The sequence below is a fragment of the Hippopotamus amphibius genome, chromosome 9 (genome assembly GCF_030028045.1).
Source record: "Hippopotamus amphibius kiboko isolate mHipAmp2 chromosome 9, mHipAmp2.hap2, whole genome shotgun sequence".
In the NCBI taxonomy this organism is placed as follows: domain Eukaryota; kingdom Metazoa; phylum Chordata; class Mammalia; order Artiodactyla; family Hippopotamidae; genus Hippopotamus; species Hippopotamus amphibius.
This window is the reverse complement of record NC_080194.1, coordinates 13,694,169-13,717,262: the sequence shown is the minus strand read 5'-3', so window position 1 is coordinate 13,717,262 and position 23,094 is coordinate 13,694,169. Positions and strand designations below refer to the sequence as shown.

Genomic DNA, 23,094 nt, shown 5'->3' with positions numbered 1-23,094 from the left:
CATTAACATGTCCTTATTTTAAACTTAATACCAATACATGAACAATCACAATAAAATTCTCCTATGGATCACAGTGCAAATATCCCTGACGCAAATAAAAACACCCCCTCTCTGTCCCAAAGGGAGACAATCTGAAAAAAATCTCATCTAAGTACTGTACCCAGCGGCATCTTAGCTCTCTGGATGATGTGCAGGTCCAGAGATGAGTCCTCAGGGTCCCCTGACCTTAACACTAAAAGATAACTGCCTCCTATGTGTTGAATATACAGTAGAAAAGGAGCAGGAAAGCAGTAATAAGTTCAGTTCAGGAAAGAGGCTAGGAAATGTGGCGGCCAGAGCACACCTCAAACCCTGTGTTCTGGCAGTGAGAAGGATGACTCCATGCCTTGGTGGTGGTGTAAGGTCTGGTTCTGTCCTCTGGAGGAATCCTCCTGGTCCATTATTACCCATGATCTCATGGATAACCGTCCCAGTCCACTTCTAGTAGGTGTGAGTTTAGGAACCTGGGGTGGCCTAAGGGGTTCAACAATTATAGGCTGTTGCCGGACTAGTCTGGAATTTCTTTGACAATATACTGTTGTGAGACAATTTTCCTTGAGTTTCTTGTCTCGCTAATATCTTACATGCACAGGCACTGATCACCCTTTGTTTCAGACTATCTTTTCAAGGGTGTTTGTATAGAAAACAGCCTTGGAAGACAGAGATGGTGTTTCCCTCCATAACAAAGGGCAAACATGCTTATAGTTCATTATAAACTACTTGGGTTCCCTAAGTTCAGGGCTCCTTTCCTGTAACGCGCACATCTGACACACATCTGGGCCCATTCACATAGTCTCCATCTACCCCATCTTTTGAGACTTTGCTGAGAGTGACCAGGAGTAACCAGAATATGTCAACATGGATTAGATCCACTCTTACCCCCAACAACAACATAAAATATCATGGTTTATGTCCCAAGAAATAAGACAGTTTTCCATGGAGAATGTTTTGACATCAATTAACAAGGTTCATGATGTTTCTAAGCCTGCAAAATCTGGGTCCTCATTGTCAAATCTTTACTTCTTTCAGTAAGTCAATACCATTCTTTACATTCTCTTGTTGGAAACACTTTACTTCTGGTACCAAGTCTGTTTGGTTAGATTGTCTCCAAGTAACAAAATAACACTGACATATGGTGGCTTTGACAAATAAGGTGTGAATTTTCCCCACAAAACTAGAAATCTAGAGTCCCCCAGGGCTGAAAGGGTGGTTCCGTAGTGAACCAGGACCCAGGTTCCTTCTAGCTTTATACTGCATCCCTTCAGCATGTGGAATGCATTCCCAGCTTGTTAGCTTGTGGTTGCAAAGTGGCTACCCCACTTCCAGCTTCACATCTACAACCAAGGTAGCAAGAAAGGCAGAAGTTAGGTAGGCTTCCATTCAAAGGACTTTTGAGAAAGCCATACATAGCAACTTTCCTGTCATTTTGTCATCCCAAAGATATTATATCCCCACCCCCAGCTGAAAAAGAGGCTGGGAAACACAATTCCTTAGGTAGGCATGATGCCATCCTTAACAAAAGAAGGGTTCTGCTAGTAAAGCAAAAAGAGAAAACATGTATTGGATACGTTACCAGCAATGTCTGCCATGGCAATTAATTTTTTTAAAATTTAAATGCTATGTAGGACAAATAAACATATTTTAAGCTGTATCTGTGCTGCAGGTTCTCTGAGTACAATCTCAGAATGCCTGGCCAGATAGTGAAAATGAAGGTAGGAGAACAGACAGGAAGCAACTTCAACAGTCCAGACAAGAAATGATGAGGGTCTGAATTGAAAAGTTAATCAAAAGGATAGAAAAGCTGTTCAGAATTGGGGAAAATAGCACCTCCCTATTCTTGATGTTTCTTTCCAAGTGAAAAGGGCTCTACAAAGCGTCCATTTCGACACTTCTTGTCTCTCTCTATCTTTACCTCCCTCTGCCCAATGGGCAGTTGAGTGATTTCTCTGATCAGTACCAGTGGGAAGCATAAGTAGGTGCGTTTCAGGTCCACCATTTTGGAGTGGGCCCCCCATGAAGTGCAGTCTTGTGCTGGAAACTGGAGGTTTCTTTCCCTACTGGCCTTGTGTAGTGGGGAACCAGTCCATCACTGCCTTTTCTCTTCTTGGCCACAGACAGCATGAGTTCTATCCTCCTCCACGGTGTAAGTCTTACCATATCAGAGGCCTTTCTATCCAGGAGGCTAGGTGGATAAGTCTTCCACATTCTGGAGTTGAGGTTTACGCAGTATATTTAGTTAACAGGTCAAAAGTCACACCATATGATCTATCCCTACCAATAATAAAGATGCTGTTTCTTCCCCCATCTGTCTCTCCTGTACATTATTTATTTCTTTTTAAAAACAGCTCTTTTGAGGACTTCTCTGGTGGCACAGTGGTTAAGAATCCACCTGCCAATGCAGGGGACATGGGTTCGATCCCTGGTCTGGAAAGATCCCACATGCTGTGGAGCAACTAAGCCCATGGGCCACAACTACTGAGCCTGCATTCTAGAGCCTGTGAGCCACAACTGCTGAGCCCATGTGCCACAACTATTGAAGCCCTTGTGCCTAAAGCCCGTGCTTGGCAACAAGGAAAGCCACCGCAATTAGAAGCCCACGAACCACAATAAAGAGTAGTCCCCGCTTGCCACAATTAGAGAAAGCCCGCGCACAGCAATGAAGACCCAACACAGCAAAAAAGAAAAAACAAAACAAGAAAAGAAAAACAAAAAACCCCAGCTCTGTTGGTATAATTCACATACCGTGCACTTCACCCATTTAAAATCTACAATTCAGTGGTTTTTAGTATATTCACAGAGTTGTGCAACCAGAACCAGAATCAACTTGGGAACATTTTCATCACTCCATAAAAGAACCTCTTACCTTTTAGTTATCATTCTCCATTCTTCCCGTCAACCCCCTCCCCTTGTAACACAAATATACTACAAATAGAATCATACAATATGTGTTGTTTCTGGCCTCTTTCACTTAGCATAATATTTTCAAGGTTCTTTCATGTTGTAGCATGTACCAGTCCTCCATTCCTTTTTATTGCCAGGTAATATTCCATTGTATAAATATACCACATTTTGTTTAGCCATTCATCAATTGATGGACATTTGACTGTTAAGAATACTTTAACTGTGATGAATATTTTTAACTGTTACGAATAATGCTGCTATGAACATTTGTGTATGTTTCTCAATGGACATATATTTTCAGTTCTCTTGGATACATGCCTAGGAGTGGAAATTCTGCATCCTATGATAACTATATTTAGCCTTTTAAGAAACAGCCAGACTGTTTTCAAAAGTGGCTGCACCACTTTACATTCCCATCATCAGTGTATGAGGGTTCCAAATTCTCTACAACCTCATCAACCCTTATTGTCTGTCTGTTTTTAAAATTAATTAATTAATTGCTTTTATTGCCTGCATTGAGTCTTTGTTGCTGTGTACAGGCTTTCTGTAGTTGCAGAGAGCAGGAGCTATTCTGCGTTGCAGTGGGCAGGCTTCTCATTGCCATGGCTTCCCTTGTTGTGGAACACAGGCTCTAGGATCACAGGCTTCAGTAGTTGTGTTTCGTGGTGTCAGTAATTGTGGCACATGGGCTTAGTTGCTCTACAGCATGTGGGAGCTTCTCGGACCAGGACTGGAATCCGGGTCCCCTGCACTGGCAGGTAGATTTGTAACCACTGCACCACCAGGGAAGCCCTGTATGTCTTTTTTATCGCTACCATTCTAGTGGGTGTGAAAGGGTATCTCATTTTGGTTTCCATTTGCGTTTCCCCAGCTAAGGCTAAGGAATGCTCTTTTTCTGACCTGGATGATGGTTACATGCATACGTTCACTGTGAAAATTCATCAAAGTATACACTTATGATTGGTGCATTTTTCTGAACATGTTACATTTCAATAAAAAGTTTATTTTGAAAGTACATATTCTACATCAGGTAAAGACTTCTTATATTCTATTTCTGTGTTTGTTAGTTTTTGTAGAACATGGGCTTAGTTGCTCCATGGCATGTGGGATCTTCCTGGAGCAGGGATTGAACTTATGTCCCCTGCATTGGCAGGCGGATTCCTAACCACTGTGCCACCTAGGAAGCTCACATTCTATTTTTAAAATGAAATCATTACTAATCAACAAAAAAGGAGACAAGAGCAGCAGCTTTCAAGTGGGACAGACCTGGATTGGAATCCATGCTGACTGATGCTCTGTATCTCAGGCTGGCAAAGCTGCTAACTCCTCTGAGCCTCTGTTGCTTCATCTTCCAATAAAAATTTTAAAATAACAACTCACAGGGTTGTGGTTAGTGTGGCTCATAGAGGAGCTAAAACCACTGTTTTTTCCCAAAAATGTAAAAATTATTAGCTCATAAAACTACTTTTGCGTTCGCATGGTTTGCAGCTGATATGTCTCTTGACTAGTGCATTAAGATTTTCCCTCTGGTATAGACATGTATTTCTGAAATCATTTTAAAAAAAACATAAATGATGAATGTGTCTTCTTTGGATTCAACAGATTTATGAATGTTTCAATAATCAGCTATGTCATGTGAAGTGAAGAAGTTAACCTTATGAATTTGGCAAAGTTAATTGGGAAGATTAATGTTTTCTAATGGTCAAAGTGTTAGAGATTTAAGGCACTGTATTAGTTCCACTACTGAATCTACAGCTCAGGTGTAATATATTTCAGTACGCCACTGATTAACTGGCTTAAACATTAGGTGTTTCACCTACAAAGTCTCTATAATCATATGTTACATCACTAGTATAAAATTTAATTAGTTATAAATCTCTGAGACCCTAAGATGATAGTTGCTTTGTAAATTCACTGTTATACCACAACAGCGCTAAGAGATTCCAAGATTCCCCCCATAAATACATATTACAAAAATTTGTTAACTTACATAAACTTTTTTTACAGAATTATGACTTTAGATTTCACACTTTTCTCTGTGTCAATCAGTTGTATACAAAAGAAATCCAATATAATGGTAGATTAAACAAGGTTTTATTTTTTCTTATGTAAAATAAGTCTAGAGGCAGGCAGTCATGGGCTGATACTGCATCTTCCTGATGTCAGCAGGGATACAGGTTCTTCCATCTTTCCTTTCCATTTTCACGGCCTCTACCTTTAAGGCCACATCTTGGTTTTAGTTTGGTTACTGAAACTCCCACCATTAAGTAGATTGGTTTTCAGGCACCAAGAAAGAGAAAGGGACAAGGACAAAAGAGTCAGCTTCCAGGCTGAGTCTGCTCTTTTTATAGAGCTTTTGCAGAAGCTCCTCCCAAAATTTCCATTTCCATCTCATTGGCTACCTCAGCCATAATAAGGCTGATAAATTCAGTCGCATGGTGGGTTTACTGCCACACCTACACTATAGGGAGGATTTGCTACTAAGGAATAAGAGGATGGATAGTAGACTAAGCAGTCTGTGCCACACTTCCCCCCCCACTCTTTTCCTTGTCTTTCTAGAATGTTGTAATCATCTGTTTCTCGCTCAAAATTAAAATTTAAAGCAATGATCAGAGAATTATTATATGTCAAGTTAGTTAGCTAACTTTTATGATCTCATTCACTAATAAAACAAATATTTATTACACCTTCTTTGTATCAGCCACTTCCATAAGTGAAGGAAAGAAATAATGAACACATTCCTGCCTTCTCAAAGCTCCCAGAACATTGACTAACTAAAAGGACGATGATTAATTATGAAAAACGATGCCCATTTTGAATGGGCTATCCTTCAAAATATAGCATTATTATTTAGGTAATCAACTACATGTACTATTTTAGCATAAAAATATAGTTTTATTTATCAGATGAATAACTATAGTTTTGAGATACTTAATATATACTTGAAGACAAATTTTGGATATCAATATCAGGCAAAGCATTCTTTTTGCAAAAAAATGTAGTTTTGGTCCAATGATAAAATTTCAGGTAAATATATTAATATGGTTCTTTCAAACAAGATAATTAAAAATATAGCTAAATCCAAGTTTTCTAGAATTTTTAATCAGAAAGTATAAGGAGATGTTACTAGAGGGAAAGCAGACAAATTAAGCAATAAACTAGAAATATTTGGTTGTATTTTTCAGGTAAAAAAAAAATCAGCTAGGGAATATTGTCTTTTAGAAGATAGGGGACCTGTTCAACTTCTTGGTATTAATTCATATTTTGAAAGTTCCTAGGTATGTTTTTAAGAAACTCTAAAGAATATGATACAATAATCATAGGTTGCTATTGTGGTGGCATAAATGACAACTCTTATTTTACTGCCTTTAGCACACCAGTTGACCTGTATTTTATTTCAGGCACAGGATCAAGCTGAAATTGGCCAGCTCAAATTTCAACAGGCTCCAAATTTCTTCAATTGGCTCCAAACTTTTTTATCTGAAACATTTGGAACACATGGAACATGCATATATAGAAGAATAGACAATATTTCTTGTATCACTTGTCTAAATTAAGGGAGATTTCTCTCCCTTAAAAAGGAAAAAAAAAAGCCCACAGAACACTTATTTTGTTTAACAAAATACAACTAAAATTTTTTGGTTCATTTCAAAACCAATTTGCTCTAAGACATTATTTTTAAATGAATATTATCCCCCTCACCCAGGCTACGACAATCTACATTGTTGCCACTTTGGTTTGTATTTTCTAGAGGTTTATGTAAGTGGAATCATTCAGTACGTCTGGCTTCCTTCACACAACAGATTATTTTGATTCATCCATACTGTTGCATGTATCAATAGTTCATCCTTTTTTTAAATTGCAGAATAGTATTCCATTACATGAATATATAACAATTTGTTTACCCATTCACCTGCGTTTTGTTTTTGCTTTTGGTGATACAGATGATACAGATACAGATGACAGACAACCACACTGCCAGCGCAGTGAGAGGCTGCGAGACGCTGCGCGGAAAGGTGGCGCCGTTGGCGCGTCCCCCCTCCGCCCCGCCCCAGCCAGAGCGCGCGCTAGGATTGGTCTCCGTAGTCCCGGTGACCCCGCCCCGCAAGACCCGCGCAGGGTGACCCGGAAGCGGTTGTGAGGTGCCGCCGCGCGGCCCAGCTCCCTTTTCCGGTCGGCGTGGTTTGCGAGCGGAGCGTCCGCTGTCCCCGCGCCTTCATCATGAGCGTCCCGGCTTTCATCGACATCAGCGAGGAAGATCAGGTGTGTTCCCGGGCCGCGGATGCCGCCAGGGTGGGGTGTGGGGCGGGAGGTTCAGGGGTGTGAGGGGCCGAGTTGGGGCCAAGCCTGGGCCGGCCGGGCGGGACGCCGAGAGGCAGGAGCGCGCGTTCCTGGCTTGGGGTGGCCCCGGCTCGCTGGCCGACAACTCCCAGCGCTGGGCCCGAAGCTCGGCGGCCAACTTCCTGGTTGGCGTCGGGACTCGTCCAGCTTGGAGTCACTTCTGTATCGTCACGGTACTTTTTGACTCATTGCGAAGGGTATCCGCTTCCGTCCTCCGAATGCAGCCACATCCGGGGTGGGAGATGGCGAATCTTTAGACGGCGTAAGTAGTTTGGGGAAAAATAATGTGGTACCAAAGATCAAAATCGCTACAAAGGCATAGGTGATTCGTATTTGATACGTAGGCTGTATTTTATATTTTTACTTGAGCAAGAGTGCGAGTTCTGTAACCTGAAAGTGTAACGTCAGTTTCCACCCTCATATTTTGAGGCGTACACCTGGTGAACAATCTTAATGTTTTAAAATTCTCCGTTTGGGGTTTGCTCTTTGGTATGCATGGCTAATGCGTCTCATTTTCCTCATAACTCTTGTTAAGCTTCAGTTGGTGGGAGTTAAACTAAACTTGAAATGGTTTTTTCTAAGTTAATTTTGCAGAACTGAAAACTTCTGTGAAGTCTTAAGTGCTGTCATTTTCTGTTTTTCTGCTACACCACTAACATGGAAATTTTGGGTTCGACAGAAGAGAAAACATCATTACTAGTCTAAAATAACTTTTAGAATTGCAGGTGTGACCCCCCCCCCCCCGCCCTTAGTAAAACTTGGTAAAAATGCAGACCTTCAGCCCTGAAGAGCAAAGTAAGAAGGGGAAAGAAAAATGGGGGGAAAGAAGGCTAGGGAACGAGTTGAGCATAATTAGAAGATGTGAAGGAGAAAAAGCCTATGTGATTAGGAATGGAATCACGTTATCAGCGATTGGCTGTTAGGTGACTGAAAAAAAGTGTTTTTTTTGTTTTTTTAACATAGAAGAGGATTTGTAGATGCAGGAAGTTCTTGTCATTGATTATATTAGTTTTAAAGTGTCATTTCTAGTTAGGTTATGCTAATGTCCTTGTTTCACACCTTTTGGGTAAGTAGGTGACTGCTTCAGGAGTTTAACTTTGGTTAAATTCGCTGATTAGAGTTAAGAAGTGGTGCTCAGAATCCTTGTTTCTTTTCCTTTGCTTTTACCACTTCACAACTGCCTGTGGCCAGTAAGGATGACAGATGAAAACAAAAAACTGTTGATTGAATAGTTTGCTTTGTGGGTACAAAGTAGAAACTGAAGAAATGCCTTTGGGGGGGGTAGGGGGCACCATACTGTGTTTCCTTCATAAAGACGTGTGCAGTGATATTTTTGTGCTCTCTGATATGGTGAGATTTGTTTTATGAAATCTTGTTTATAATACCAATTCACGTGAAAGTATTGTGTCATCTGAAAGGATAGCACTATCAGATCTACAGATTTAATATGTTTAGGTAGACAAACATATTTGTGTGTTTAGAACTGTGATGCCTACACATTTGCTAATGGTATCCCTACATCTCCATTTCAGTTCTTTATTTTATTATCTTAAATACCGTTTGGATTCATGTGTGGCTGCCATAAATACAAAGTCCTCAAAAGAATAAGTTGTTAAATATTATATATGGATTAGAGAAGAAAATATCTAAATACCTGGAGGTGGTACGATAGTTAAAGTATTGTGTTATGTAGACCTGAGAGCAATAACACTACATTTCTTTAAAACAGATTATTCCCCTCCCCCACGACCCCCCCTCCCAAAAAAAAGCTTTGGGTTATATTAGAAAGGTTTTTGCTGTATATTGGGAGTCCATTCAGGATATACAGGTGATATGAGAGAAATTCTGAAGGTGATCATTGTGGGTCATAGTGGGTCTGTGTGGCCACTTGTTGAGGAGAACCTGTGGGGCTGTGATGATGGATGAGCTGGGGGAGAGGCACTTAAACATAATTTAAAGTTATCATTAAGTGCTGTGTTTACATTTGATTTTTTTTTAGAAATACCTCAGAATGGTTTGAGATCTTGTGATTCATAGTTTGTTTTATAGATATATAGCAACCCTATTTGATTCAACAGGCTGCTGAGCTTCGAGCTTATCTGAAATCTAAAGGAGCTGAAATTTCAGAAGAGAACTCAGAAGGTGGACTTCATGTAGATTTAGCTCAAATTATTGAAGCCTGTGATGTATGTTTGAAGGAAGATGATAAAGGTTTGTTTTTAATTTATTGTAATATTACTGACTAATCATAGAGGACCTACTTTTAAAACTTTGTGTGTTATAGTTGTTTTGTTTTAGACCTTAGAACTTTTAAGCACTGTTGTTTTTAATCTTATCTTTGCACACACTTTCAGTTTATTCTCATCTATTATACCTATGAAGTAAGCCTATTTTGAGAAAACATCTTTTTTACATGTTTTTTGAGTGTTATTGCACACAGTAAATACTGGTAATTTCAGAATGAACTGAAGGAAACAGTGAGTCTCTTCATAAGGTTTAGATTAATATGAAATGGGATACAATTTCAGGTAATCTAAAAGCCATTTAATTATTTGGCTGGTTCCCTATTTATTGAGATAAAATGGGGAATTTTGAAAATTGGGAGTTGTAAAATCTCTAGTTAAGGTTTGAAATTAAACTTGGCATATGATCAGTATCTTGCTAGTAAAAATTGAAACTGTACACTGCATAGACATGTCAGTCAGTCTTCTGTTTTACTGGTTGAAAACGAAATCTTGGGTAATTTCCTCCTTCTTTTAAAATGTGTGAGTTACTTTCTGAATGATAACTATACATCCAAGTTGGTTTAGTTTGAATTCATGTGTACTGTGTGTTTCAGTATAATGCACACCATTGAAGAAAAAGTGTCCTCTAGAACTATTTTACAGTAGTCAGAGTACATTTTATATGTTTTATGTTTAATGTTTTTGGTGTATTAAAACACTGGAAATACATGTTTAACTAGGTACATTAAATATTAAAGGATCACTGTTGTGTCATCCATACATGTGTAGATGTTGAAAGTGTGATGAACAGCGTGGTATCCCTCTTATTGATCCTGGAACCAGATAAGCAAGAAGCTCTGATTGAAAGCCTGTGTGAGAAACTGGTCAAATTTCGGGAAGGTGAACGTCCATCTCTGAGGCTGCAGTTGTAAGTTAAGGACTGAAAACTGAAATAGGCTCAGTTTTTCAAGGGGCTCTTCATGTTACTGTCATTTAATGGTTAAAAGCAGGAATTCTAGAACTTGACTATCACCTGTGACTCTTACTGCTGGTGTGTCTTCGGACAAGTTGCTTAACTCTCCATTTCCCTCCTTGTAATGTGATGTTCTTAATGGTATCTCTTTTAAGTTTGTTGTCAGAGCAGATAACCTCAATTTAATGGCCATAGCTACTGATCTCAAGCATTGTTTTATTATTTGTTTGTTAACCAGGCTAAGCAACCTTTTCCATGGGATGGACAAGAATACTCCTGTAAGATATACAGTATATTGCAGCCTTATTAAAGTGGCAGCATCTTGTGGGGCCATTCAGTATATTCCAACTGAACTGGATCAAGTGAGTTATCACGTGGAATTCTTGTTCTGCTTGTAAGAAGTATATAGTTTTATAGCTAAAATAAGAAGTAAATATGTCTTCTAAATATTATCTTTTAAATTGTGAAAACAGGTTCACTGTGTCACTGAATTTTCTCCTCTGTCAATCTCATTGTAGGTTAGAAAATGGATTTCTGACTGGAACCTCACCACTGAAAAAAAACACACCCTTTTAAGGCTCCTTTATGAGGCACTTGTGGATTGTAAGAAAAGGTATTCGGAATTAATGTACTGACTTAAAACTTAACAGGCAATATAAGTAGTGGAGACTTTTTTTAAAGACAAGTAGGATAAGTAATTTTGCTCTATTTCATTCTCTGAGTAGCTGCCATAAATCTTTTTCTGTAAATTTCACCTACTAAATTAAAGATAACTGCAAAACAAAATAGTTTTTCCCATCTTTAAACTTTTCAAAAAGGAAAACTTGCTTTGTTCTAAAAATGGTGCAACTGTTAATCCCAAAGCTGTGTGTAACATCTGACTAAGTTATTTAATGGTGCTTTGATGTCTTAGTACAGGATAGTGCTATCACTTCTGTTAAATGGTGGTGAGGGTCTATCAATCCAAGTTTCCCATAGTCAAAGTCTCTTATATAAACAGTGCTCCTGAGATGAAACTTTGCTATAGACTGTATTCAATGGTACTTATTGCGCTTTTGCAAGGTCTTGAGTTTCTAAGGCTTGTATTCAGCCCAGCAAACTTTATGCCCAAAATATTTATTCTTCATTCAGTTTATGGATGCTGCCAAATGATATATTTGGCCCAGTTTTTAGAATTAGTGTTGAAGGATAATCGTACCATTTTGACCTAACTTTTCAATTTCTCTTTTTACATAGTGGTTAAAAGCTTTTAGAAAAAGTGATCAGTCTTCAGTTTAGTTTTATTGCACAGTTTTTATAGTGGCTTTCAGTGCTAGGGTGTTAATATATTAGAGAAGATTGGTAAGATTAATATGTTTCTGTTATGTTAAATAAAGTAATTAAATTTTTTGCAGACCATTTACATTTCACAATACAAGAAGAAATTATATTTTTGTTGTGAAAGTTGCAATATTTTATTATAAAAAAAAAGATAAGCAGGGAATCTTATATTAATAGCCTGTTTCATTTTGTATCAGTGGCTCCTGTCTGTTACATGCTAGCACACTTGTGGCAGCAGTCTAGCCAGTTGCCAGTAAGTGTTAAGAGCAAGTAGTTTTATATCAGACCATTTCAAATGGGGAGGGCATAAAAACTACTGGAGAAAGAATCCATATTTTAATAAATGCTATGAATGTGCAGGTTGTGGACTAAGACTACTGGGATTCAAACCTTGGCTTTCTACTTGTTATATGACCCTAAATAAATCTCTGTACCTCGATTTCCAACTTCAAAGTGGAAATAATAGTTGTACTTACCTCATAAGGTGGTTGAAAAGATTAAATAGGCTAGTTTACACATTAAGTTCTTTATTTTTTTTCTTTTTTAAAAATATTTCCTTATTTGGTTGCACTGGGTCTTAGTTGCAGCTTGCAGGCTTCTGAGTTGCAACTCGCAGTCTCCTTAGTGGCAGCTCGCAGGCTCCTTAGTGGCATGTGAACTCAGTTGTGGCATGCATGTGGGATCTAGTTCCCTGATCAGGGATCAAACCCAGGCCGCCTGCATTGGGAACTCAGGAGTCTTAACCACTGTGCCACCAGGGAAGTCCCACGTGAAGTTCTTAAAACAGTGGTTTCATTATTGAGAAAGCACTCAGTAAATATTGGGTATTTTATTCCTGTTATTATCCTTTTCATTTTTTCAAGCTCATCTTTAAAAAGTTAGTCTTCTTTGGTACAGTAATTTAAAATGATGAGTGTTATGGTTTCCCTTTGAATGTCTGCTGCTTATCAGAGATGATGACTACTCATTGGATGATTTCTCTAATTGCTGTTAATAGATTGTCAGTCTTTTATGTGTAGAAAGGAAGTAACTAAGGTAATGATCTAAAGAATTCCAAAGCTAATTCTCAGAGAAATTGAGATAGGACATCAGTACCCGTCTGTGCTCTCCTAGATGTACCCTAATGTCAACATATTAGGAAATACCTGCAGCATTTGTCACAGGTGATCACTCTTGCCTTCTTGAAACACTTCCTTCACTTGGCTTTTGGGGCCCTTGTCTAGATTCTTTGCTTCATTCGCACCTCATTTGTGGCTCCCTCCCTTCTTCAAATCTGCTCAATTGTTACTTCATCAGAAAGGCCTTCTCTGGCTGTCTGTAAAAATAACAATCTTTCCCTACATTGTTTTTTTCCCCCTCATCCCTGTTTTATTGTTGCCCCCATTGCACTTAACTGACATACTATATTTTAATGTTTATTATCTGTCCGTGCCCACTAGAGTGTAAGTCTCACAAGGGCAGGAACTTTTTGTTCATTACTAGAACAGTGTCTGACACAAGTAAGCACTCAGTATATATGTGCTAAATGAAGATTTCTGGAAAATGAACATGTTGCAAAAGCAGTGGATGTAAGAGGCAGCAATCTAAGGCAGTATGAAGTGGTGGTTTACGGAACTAGAGTGTACGCCCTTCCCAGAGGCATTCAACCCAGGTTTCTCTTCTGAGCTTCACACCTTTATGTCTGACTGCTTTCTACCTGGTTCTGCTTAGATGTGGCCCACAGTTGCCTCAAACTCAATGTGACCAAAATGAATTTATCATTTTCTCCCTCTAAATTAGTCTATTTTCCTAAGCAGGACATCTTGAAGTGGTCTTCTGTTTATTCTCTACAATGATTTTGTGAAACAAAAATTTTAACATATCATTCGTTAGGTTTACATTTTCTTTAGCATACAGTACACTATTCTTAGTATGGCATGTAAGTCCTTTCCAACATGGCCTCCTATTTATTGCTGTACCATGGGCTTGGTGAATGTGATGATAATCCTCTTGCCATTTTTTGTATTGTGCAGTGACAAACTGCAGAAATTTTGCTTTCTTTATAGGGAGGGATATTCCCTCACTCCATTTCTCTCCCCCGTCTTCCTTGTTCGCACATGCACAGCACCCTGTACCCTTCCTCTTGGTTATCATACCCTAGACATAGTGAACCTGTGTCAGCTACAAAAGCATCATGCTGTTTCCCAGTCTGGACCAGAGGCTGGTACCTGTTTTTGTATGGCCTACAAGTTAAGAATGGTTTTTACATTTTTAAGTGGTTGACAAAAAGAAAAATCAAAACAAGGAGGATATTTCTTGAACTGTGACCAATATATGAAATGCAGATTTCAGTGTCCGTAAAATTTTATTGGAACACACCCATACTTATTTATGTATCGTCTATGCTGCTTTTGCCTAGACTTGAGTAGTTGCGGCAGAAAACACGTGGCCTTGGCCTGCAAAGCCTAAAATATTTATTGCCTGGTGCTTCATGGAAAGTTTGCCTATGCTTGGTCTTGACCTACACTCAACTCCTTTTCTCTGCCTGAAATGCTCCTCCCATATTTACAGCACCTTCTACTTTTATCATGGCACTTCACACCTTGGTTAAAAGGTTTAGGAGGTTGTAGGCTCAGTGAAGGCTAGGAACCTTATCTGTCAACCATTGGTGTTTGTCAGCCCAAGGTGTTTGGTAGTGGTGGGCCCTGAGTTGATGAATGCTACCCACACTTAGGGAACTAGGAAAGGATGGTTATTTAAACTCTAAATTTCTGTCATGCTGCTGATTTAAATTTTAGGGTTTGGTTTTTGCCTAATATACAGAAAATGGTCATTTTTTGTTATTGTTTTGTTGGTTGGTTTGTTTCTGCTTCTAAATAGAATTCTGAGAGTTGCTTTGCCCTCTTAGTAGTAATGCTTACATTTATGGGTGCCCTCTTCATGATTTTATTTATATTGAGTGCAAATTGTGTAACATCTTCTGAGTCCGTTATATGTCAGATGCTGTGCACTTTAAGTGGACTATTTTATCTGATCTTTGTGAATTCAGATTTCTTTAACTGATAAGATGAAGTGTACTGTGGTTGCTAAAACTGGAAAGTATGCCTATGCTTGCAGTGTGGCACAGGATAATAATTTTAATTGAACTGTAGCTTTGTGGGAAGTTTCATAATATTTAACTTTTTAAAATAAATGGTATAGCTCTTACTGATTTTACCCAGGTTGAACCAGAAGTGGGGGAAAGGGAGGGTTTTTAGAAAATGAAAAAGAGGGGGGGAAGAACTGTTTCTCTGACTTATTAGCAGACTTGAGCTTTCTGTAACTGGCTGAAGATTCATCAGTTTAAAGGAAGAAATGAAGGGTGAAGATAAACATTTTCTGAGAGTTTAGATTGAACGAATGCATTTAATTATTTTGTACTTTTCATTGCAGTTAAAATTGAGTTAGTGGAGTTACTTAAATACCTGGTGTTGGCTCAACTTCAGCTCTACTATCCTAACAGTTTCTCAGACACAAAACTTTTTTTTCACCTAGGGCCTTTATACCTGGTCTTCTCTCTGCCTGGAAAGTCATCCAGCCCCCACCTTCCACCTCTAGTACTTTTCATGGCCACTTATTTTTTATCCTTTAGATCTCAGCGTACATGTCATTTCCTCAGAGAGACTTTCCCTGCTCATTCCTTATGAAGTAGCCTCCTCTTTCCTCTCTCTGCTCTTGTTACTCTAGTACATCACCATTTATTTCCTTTATGGCACTTACTCATTAGTTGTGATTTTTCCTTAGTTGTCTCTTTCCTACTAGAAGGAAAATTCCATGCTTTTCCCATAGAGGAGGACTGTGTCTCTGGGTCACCACTGTATGTATCATCAGCACAGTACCTGGCACTCAGTAAATGTTTTTGAGTGAATGAATGGCAGTAATGATATTCTGAAATTCCTAAAGCTGTATTTCTTTTTAGTGATGCCGCATCAAAAGTCATGGTGGAATTGCTGGGAAGTTACACGGAGGACAATGCTTCCCAGGCTCGAGTTGATGCCCACAGGTAACGTTAAACATAGTGTTCCAGTGACAGCTATCAGCAGGTAGAGGTGAGCTACAGTATTCAGCCATCTAACTGCAGTCACGTTTGCATCCACCAGTGATCCAAAGCCATTTGATACCATGTGCTCCATGGTGATTCTAATGTAGAGACCAAAATTCAATCTGGTATTCAAAGAATACCAAATTATTTTTCACATAAAACGCATGTGAAATAGCCATATGGTGTTTGCTATTTGGGGTATTGCTGCAGTGGGGGTTACCAATCTGAGTAGTAGAACCTCATCTTAGGTTGATTTTACCTTAATATTAAGGTATGTAGATGGGGAATGGTTGGTGGCTTTCTATAAAAATTAGCCCATTGCTAATGAGAATAACTGCTTCAGACAGTCCTAGATCCTATTTAGCAGCAATAAGAATAGAATCAGTTTTTTAAATCTATGAAATGGAGGGTTATTGCTTCTCAAGAACTTGTATATAATATGTGTTGGTATAAAGGGTAGGTAATGGAAAAGATCTTTGACTCTGAGGTCAGAATGCCTGCATTCAAATACTTGACCATTTAATTAGTACTTAAAACCAGGCAAGTTCTTTCTGAGCTTGTTTCATCATTGATAAAATGGGCATGATAATACTGTATGTCTCTCAGGGTGCTCTGGGGATGAAATGAGATAATACATGTTAAAGCATTTACCTTAGTGTCTGGCATAGATGGTAAAATGCTGCTGTTTTATTCTTTGATTACTTTGATGGTGCTTTCTCTCCAGCTGTGTTTTTGTCTACGAGTAATTTTTTAATTTTATTTTTGGCTGCGTCGGGTCTTAGTTGTGCCACATGGGATCTTTCGTTGTGGTGCACAGGCTTCTCTCTAGTTGAAATGTGTGGGCTTCTCTCTGGTTGCAGCATGCAGGCTCTTTAGTTGAGGTGCATGGGCTCAGTAGTTGTGGCGCATGGGCTTAGTTGCTCTGCGGCATGTGGGATCTTAGTTCTCTGACCAGAGGTGGAACCTGTGTCCCTTGCATTGGAAGGCAGATTCTTAACCACTGGATCACCAGGGAAGTTCCCTACAAGTAATTTTATTAAAACATCACTATAGATTTATTGGCCCGTTTTAACCCCAGTTTTGTAGCTTTTTAAATGCCATGGATATTGAACTCTTAGATATTTTACTTAGTTGAGTATATTTTGCAGTCTGCAAGGGCAGTGAAAAGTACCTGAATTTCAAGACTCTGAGCCTGGATTTTTGTTTTCTAATAAAGGTGTATTGTGCGAGCATTGAAAGATCCAAATGCATTTCTTTTTGACCATCTTCTTACTTTAAAACCAGTCAAGTTTTTGGAAGGCGAGCTTATTCATGACGTAAGTAGTTTATCCTTAATGTGAAAAATGTTCTTTTCTCCTAAATCTAACATACTGAACTGTAACTCTTTGTATTAATGAACATGATTCTTAGAGAATCTGGAAAGAGAAGAACAATTTATTCATTTTGTATCAGGAACAGACTGAAATTTAGGACTAGCATTTAGCTTTTCTCCAACCACTGAACACACTCCAGTTCTTCTCCCTTTCCTTCATCTCCTCACTTGCCTGGCCATTATGAACTTAGAGAATACAGATTTCTTATTAGTATGTAGTGTCAGCTATCCCCAGTTAGATAAATCTGATATTTAAAAACAGATGAACACACTTTTCAAGTGCAGTTATATTTTGGATTATTTTCTATTTGTCGTTTCTGCCATTTTCCGGGGTAGATGGTTTAGCACCCACTGTATTTACTGATTCTTTCATATAGTGAGCTTTAATGAACGCAAATTTAGATGGTAATTTGACCAAACAGATTGAAATTTCTGCGTGAAGGAAATGTAAAGTCTTGTTGCTGGGAGTCAGTGTCTTAAAAATATCTTGAGTATAAATCTTGATCCTGTATTGAATATTGTCTCTTTGTTTTTTTGTCTTTATCTGTATAGCTTTTAACCATTTTTGTGAGTGCTAAATTGGCATCATATGTCAAGTTTTATCAGAATAATAAAGACTTCATTGATTCACTTGGTAAGTTTGGGGATTGTTCTTTGGTGGGGTAGAGAGAGAAATAGGAATGTAAGATCCAGCAAATATGATCATGGCCTCACGTGTAGATTACCCTGACTGGGGCTGTAAAAGATTTTATTCCTTCCGCTGCTTGGTGATTTACATTTTTGGTACTTCTTTTAAAAAGCCATAGTCACGTTTGTAGCAAATAGCTTTTTTCCTTCTAATATAGTCTTTTATACTTGGTTCTCCCCCTTCCCATTAACAAATTATAGGCGTATGCTGTGGTGCCAAGCAGACCTAAGTGAAGCTGTAGATGGAGCTAGAAATGGGGTTGTAGTGATTTTGTGTGATAGGAGAAACTTTCCTAACTACGGTTTGTTGAAGACAGCATAGTAAGTTTAAGCTTTATGATTTTTATCTTGGAGTTTTCTTTGTAGACCAGCGGAGTTCAGTAAATGTTGCCGAATTGACTCTTACTCATTCTCACTGAGCTAACTGTATAGTATATTTTCAGTATTTTCCTTCTGGAGCATGTTTTTAACATGCTAAAATTAAGAAAACTTAGAAAATCTGTAGTTAAACAGGTTTAAATTGTTCTAAAACTACCTGTTTTTTGAGAGTGAAGTCAACTGAAGCTAAGGTGCTTGTTTTTTTTTAAAAAACCAGGCAATAATCAGAACACATTAGAGGCTAGTTATATTTCCCTTATTAAAATTGAATTTAGTTTTCCTGGTTGGTTGAAGTGTAGATGAAGAATACATTTATAATCTACTTTGATTATACTATTAGTCCTCAATATGGTAATCATTAATTCCTGTCACCTGTAAATTTTGTGCAGCCATTGGAATTGGGGGAGATTGAATTATTCTGAACATAATAAGGCATTTGAAATACACCAAGATAAAGTAGATGCAAGTGTGTTTGTGTTGAATGCTTTGCCAGGTGCACTAGACCCAGAAAACCACATTCTGTCCCAGTTAATTTGTTTTGTGGCATGAAGCTATGTGATGGAATGTTAATGTCAGCAACCTCTTTATTTACGCACCAAAGAAAAAGGAGTAGTAATTAACACTTTGACACTCCCCCATTGATGTGTAATTGACTGTTTCAAAGGAGCACTGGTTCATAAGCTATTGCATGCATTAAAATTACGTTTTCTATATTGCAGCATTTTAAGACAGGGGTCAGTGACAATGCAGAAATTGCTCAATGATGCACATTTTTTTATTACTGCATTAAGGTTTTGACATATTAGTAATGAATAAATGTTTCCATAAAATTAGATTTTTTTATAACTTTAAAATTGAAATATGACACAGAACACTGTGACTTCCTCTTTGAAGGTAATGTTCTACTTTCATGAAACAAAAGCACAGCTTCCTACATAGACTCTTTAACTCAGACTTCACTAGCTTAATAGTTTGATTTTGAGAACAAGAGTCTGAAAGGCTTTGTTTGGTTCTTTGTTTTACTTTAAACATCAATTTGAAATGTTTTTAAATGTAGGTTTCTGTGTTAGATCATGGTTTTACATAATTCATTCTAGAAATAATCTTCATTCCTCTGATAAGTTTTTTGATTTATGGCAATCTTGTAACTGCACAGGGAGTAGCAGTAAAATAAATTTAACTTCAAGAGTGCTTTAAATTATATCTTAGAAATTTTAGGAGTTTCTGTCATTTTATCATTAAAAGAGGACTGTTTATGTCCACTGAACTGGTAATGTTAAGGAATTTTCTTGTATTGTCAGATATTTAGAAAAATCTTTATTTGTTCTCTGTGATAGGAAAAACATAATAGAATTTCTGTGCAAACCAGAAATCAGTTTCCTATTTTGCCTTTTGTTTCTCATAATTTGTGCAGATTAGCAACCATTTATTAGAAATTTGTTTGTAAAAGATGTTTCGGGGAAGACATCTTATTAAATGTTTATTTTTGGTTTTTAGATGTACTAAACATTTATTACAGCTGGAAGTCTGGTTACAAATGTCTAGATTCCACAGGTGGCATCAGCTTATCTCAAAACACTTTATTAACACTGACAACTTGGGCCAACAGTAGCACTATCTTGTGTCAACTGAATTGCCCTAACATGTCCACATGTAATCTGGTGTTACCCAGTTGCTACCTTTTTGCTTCGGAAAGTTGATCAGCATCTAATTTGCATTTGTTAATTAGGGTTAATGTGCACTAATTGATGCTTGTAGATTTCCATTAAACCTGGTTAGCAGTACTTACTTGGGTACCTCATTCATTTGAGTTATGGTGATCATGTTTTTGTTGAATCTGTGCCAAATAGAAACCCTGCATCATAATTACAGTTAATTAACAGACAATTATGTCCTATATTAATGGGCTTCCCTAGTCTTTTGCTAATATTATGAATGTTATAAATTTCAAATTATTTATGGAGTGCTTAGAACTTTTTTTTAGCAATACAAACTTGAGGCTCTAAATTACTAGAGGGTATGTGATTGGTCATTTGCTGAGTTTACATAATCTGAAAGTTCAGAGAAAAGGAACATGCAAGTATTTCTAAATTAATTTTAGAAACTTGTTTTTATAATTAAATTAGCATCAAATCAAGTATATTTGTGTGTTATAATTCAGCTTCTGTTTAGGAATAGGTAATTTGGATATTCCGGATTTTTAGGTATTTATATTTCTAGTTATTTATTTTATAAATGATTTTCTAGGCCTAGTACTGCCACTTCGTGACTAAGTCAGTCAGTCTCTTTGCTCCTCAATTTTATTGTTTTTTAAAGTGAAAGGATCAGGACTAGGTAATTCATTGTTTCCTTTTAGGTCTAACAGTTGTTTGTGATCTGAATAATTGTAACAGAGTGTTTTATCAGAAATTATAAGGCAAAATTTGAATTATTTGTACAATTTTTCTACTTTTGTCTTAAAAAGAACAGGTATCACTGTTAATTTTATCTAGTGCTAATCATTTTAAACATATAAATGTTAAATACACTTTTGCAGTTTTGATTTTTAAGTATTAAGTCCAAAGTGGCCTAAAGGGAAATGGAATGTTTTCGTAACTGAGTGTATATTAAAATATTTTAAAACTGACCAGTAACACGGATGCAAAACAAATAGTAAGTAGATAAAGAATCTTGTGTTTAAATGGAGAGCTATTAGTAAAAATAAGTTTAAGTAATTCAGTTAAATAATAGTGTTCTTATGAAATGTACTTTGTATACTTTATCTCCTAAAATATATAAATATTAAAAAAGTAAAATGTACAAAACTTTTAGGGCCTAAAAGTACCATTTTATAGCTTATTCTTTGAGTCTGTCACCTGTGGCATTGAAGCAATAAAGAAATGTAGTTATAGAAGAATAATTGTAAATGCTCTATAATTTAATTATGGGGTTATTAGTTCATGGTTTGCACATATAAGAAGCTCTGTGGAAACTACTCTGTATAAGTGCCCACAGTGACTTCCACAGTTTTACACAAGAGTTGTAATCATGCAGGGCTGTAGTTAGTTTGGATACTCATCTGGCTTCATTACTGTGTTACTCAGGCCTACTACATGAACAGAATATGGCAAAAATGAGACTACTTACTTTTATGGGAATGGCAGTGGAAAATAAAGAAATTTCTTTTGACACAATGCAACAAGAACTTCAGATTGGAGCTGATGATGTTGAAGCATTTGTCATTGATGGTAAGGCAATTGGAACATTTTCATTTTTTTCCTAGAATTTCTCTTTCTGCCCCATGAAACAAGATTTTTAATCTTGAAACTCAGCTTAGTAGTTTAGCAGATTATATTTGTAGTAGAGTGAAAATTCAGTGGAAATATAAATTGCTATGTGGTTTTTGGTGTGTCTGTTCCTTGAAGTCACGTAGAACAAAGGCCTTTGGGCAGTATATCATAGTGGCTGAGAGCCTAGATTTTAGTATTAGACCCGTGTTTGAGACTACGTCTTCCTCTCTGAAACAGGAAACCAGGAATTAATTTGTGGTTGTGAGGATTAAATGAATTGATACAGGTAAAGCACTTAGCTCAGTGCCTGGCACATAGTAAATGATCTGCAAATATTAACCATTATCAATTTTTTGATTGGCCTAGAAATAGGACTATCTTGCTTAATAATTGCATTATAAAGTGATTTAACTGTTAATTAAGATTCTTTTCTGGGCGTTTTAAGATTAAACTAGTCCCCCTCCCCCATGTGATTTCAGGGGAGAACACTAGAATTCTTAATGAAAACCATATGTGATATTTAATATAGATACGCACAGCAACCAGAGGACAAATGCTTGGCCTTCCTTTTGGTTGCATAATATTGCTGTGCTTGTTATTAAATTCAAAGCACCAGTTTGTAAAGTAATGTTGGAAAACTCTTAAGTTTTATTATGGCTTACTTGGTCACAGTTTCATACCTTAGGCTGTTTTCCTTGGGAATTTTCCATATAACATGTCATGTAAAACACCTTTTTTTCCAGCGGTAAGAACTAAAATGGTCTACTGCAAAATTGATCAAACCCAGAGAAAAGTAGTTGTCAGGTAAGACACTTAATACTTTGCAGCATTTTGTATAACAGTTTAGTTTGTTCTATTTCACTTAAATGTTTAGAGAACCAAGGTGGTGTTATCAGTTGACTATAGTTAAATAGTTGCTATTTATCATAATTTTATTAAAGTTCACACTGAATGTGATTAGCTTATTTAATGAAAGAGTCCTATTTTCCAGCACATTTCATTTAATGGCTTAGCACTGGCTAGAATACTAATGACTTCTGTGTCTGGTTTATGTAGTTCAGGAAAATAGATGGTTTTGGATCAGTATGGCAAATAAAGGTTTTTAAAAAAAAAAATAAGCTAATTATTCTTATGACTCTACATTGTCTTCTCTGTATATATAACCTTGCTTTTAACTAGATACAAGCGTTTAATACTGTTAAAAAAAATACCAGAGGATAAAAGGTTGACTAATAACTTTGTTTTTAATTTTTCCAGTCATAGCACACATCGGACATTTGGAAAACAACAATGGCAACAACTCTATGACACACTTAATGCCTGGAAACAAAACTTGAACAAAGTGAAAAACAGCCTTTTGAGTCTTTCTGATACCTGAATTTTTATGCTATATGATTTTGTTCTTTTTGGAAAATCTAAATCATAGTAAAACATTATAGACTGAAATCTGACTGTGGTCTGGACATTTATTGTCTCGAATTTAAAAGAAATCACAGTCTTCGGAGCATACAAAGTAATAAATTACAAAG

General features: G+C 37.2%; 1 protein-coding gene across 2 annotated transcripts; it reads left to right on the top strand.

Moving 5' to 3' along the window:
• Positions 1-7,064: 7,064 nt before the first annotated feature.
• Positions 7,065-23,016, top strand: EIF3M (eukaryotic translation initiation factor 3 subunit M). 2 transcript variants are annotated; one of them, XM_057749221.1, is made up of 11 exons: positions 7,065-7,203; positions 9,360-9,492; positions 10,296-10,434; positions 10,718-10,841; positions 10,998-11,092; positions 15,737-15,820; positions 17,076-17,175; positions 17,784-17,865; positions 21,380-21,523; positions 22,309-22,369; positions 22,823-23,016. In XM_057749221.1, the coding sequence occupies exons 1-11, from the start codon at positions 7,162-7,164 to the stop codon at positions 22,941-22,943; spliced, it is 1,125 nt and encodes a 374-aa protein (XP_057605204.1). In that variant the 5' UTR covers positions 7,065-7,161; the 3' UTR covers positions 22,944-23,016. The 2 variants fall into 2 exon arrangements, with proteins under 2 accessions (XP_057605204.1, XP_057605205.1); XM_057749222.1 differs by lacking the exon at positions 7,065-7,203 and adding an exon at positions 7,437-7,543.
• Positions 23,017-23,094: the final 78 nt, after the last annotated feature.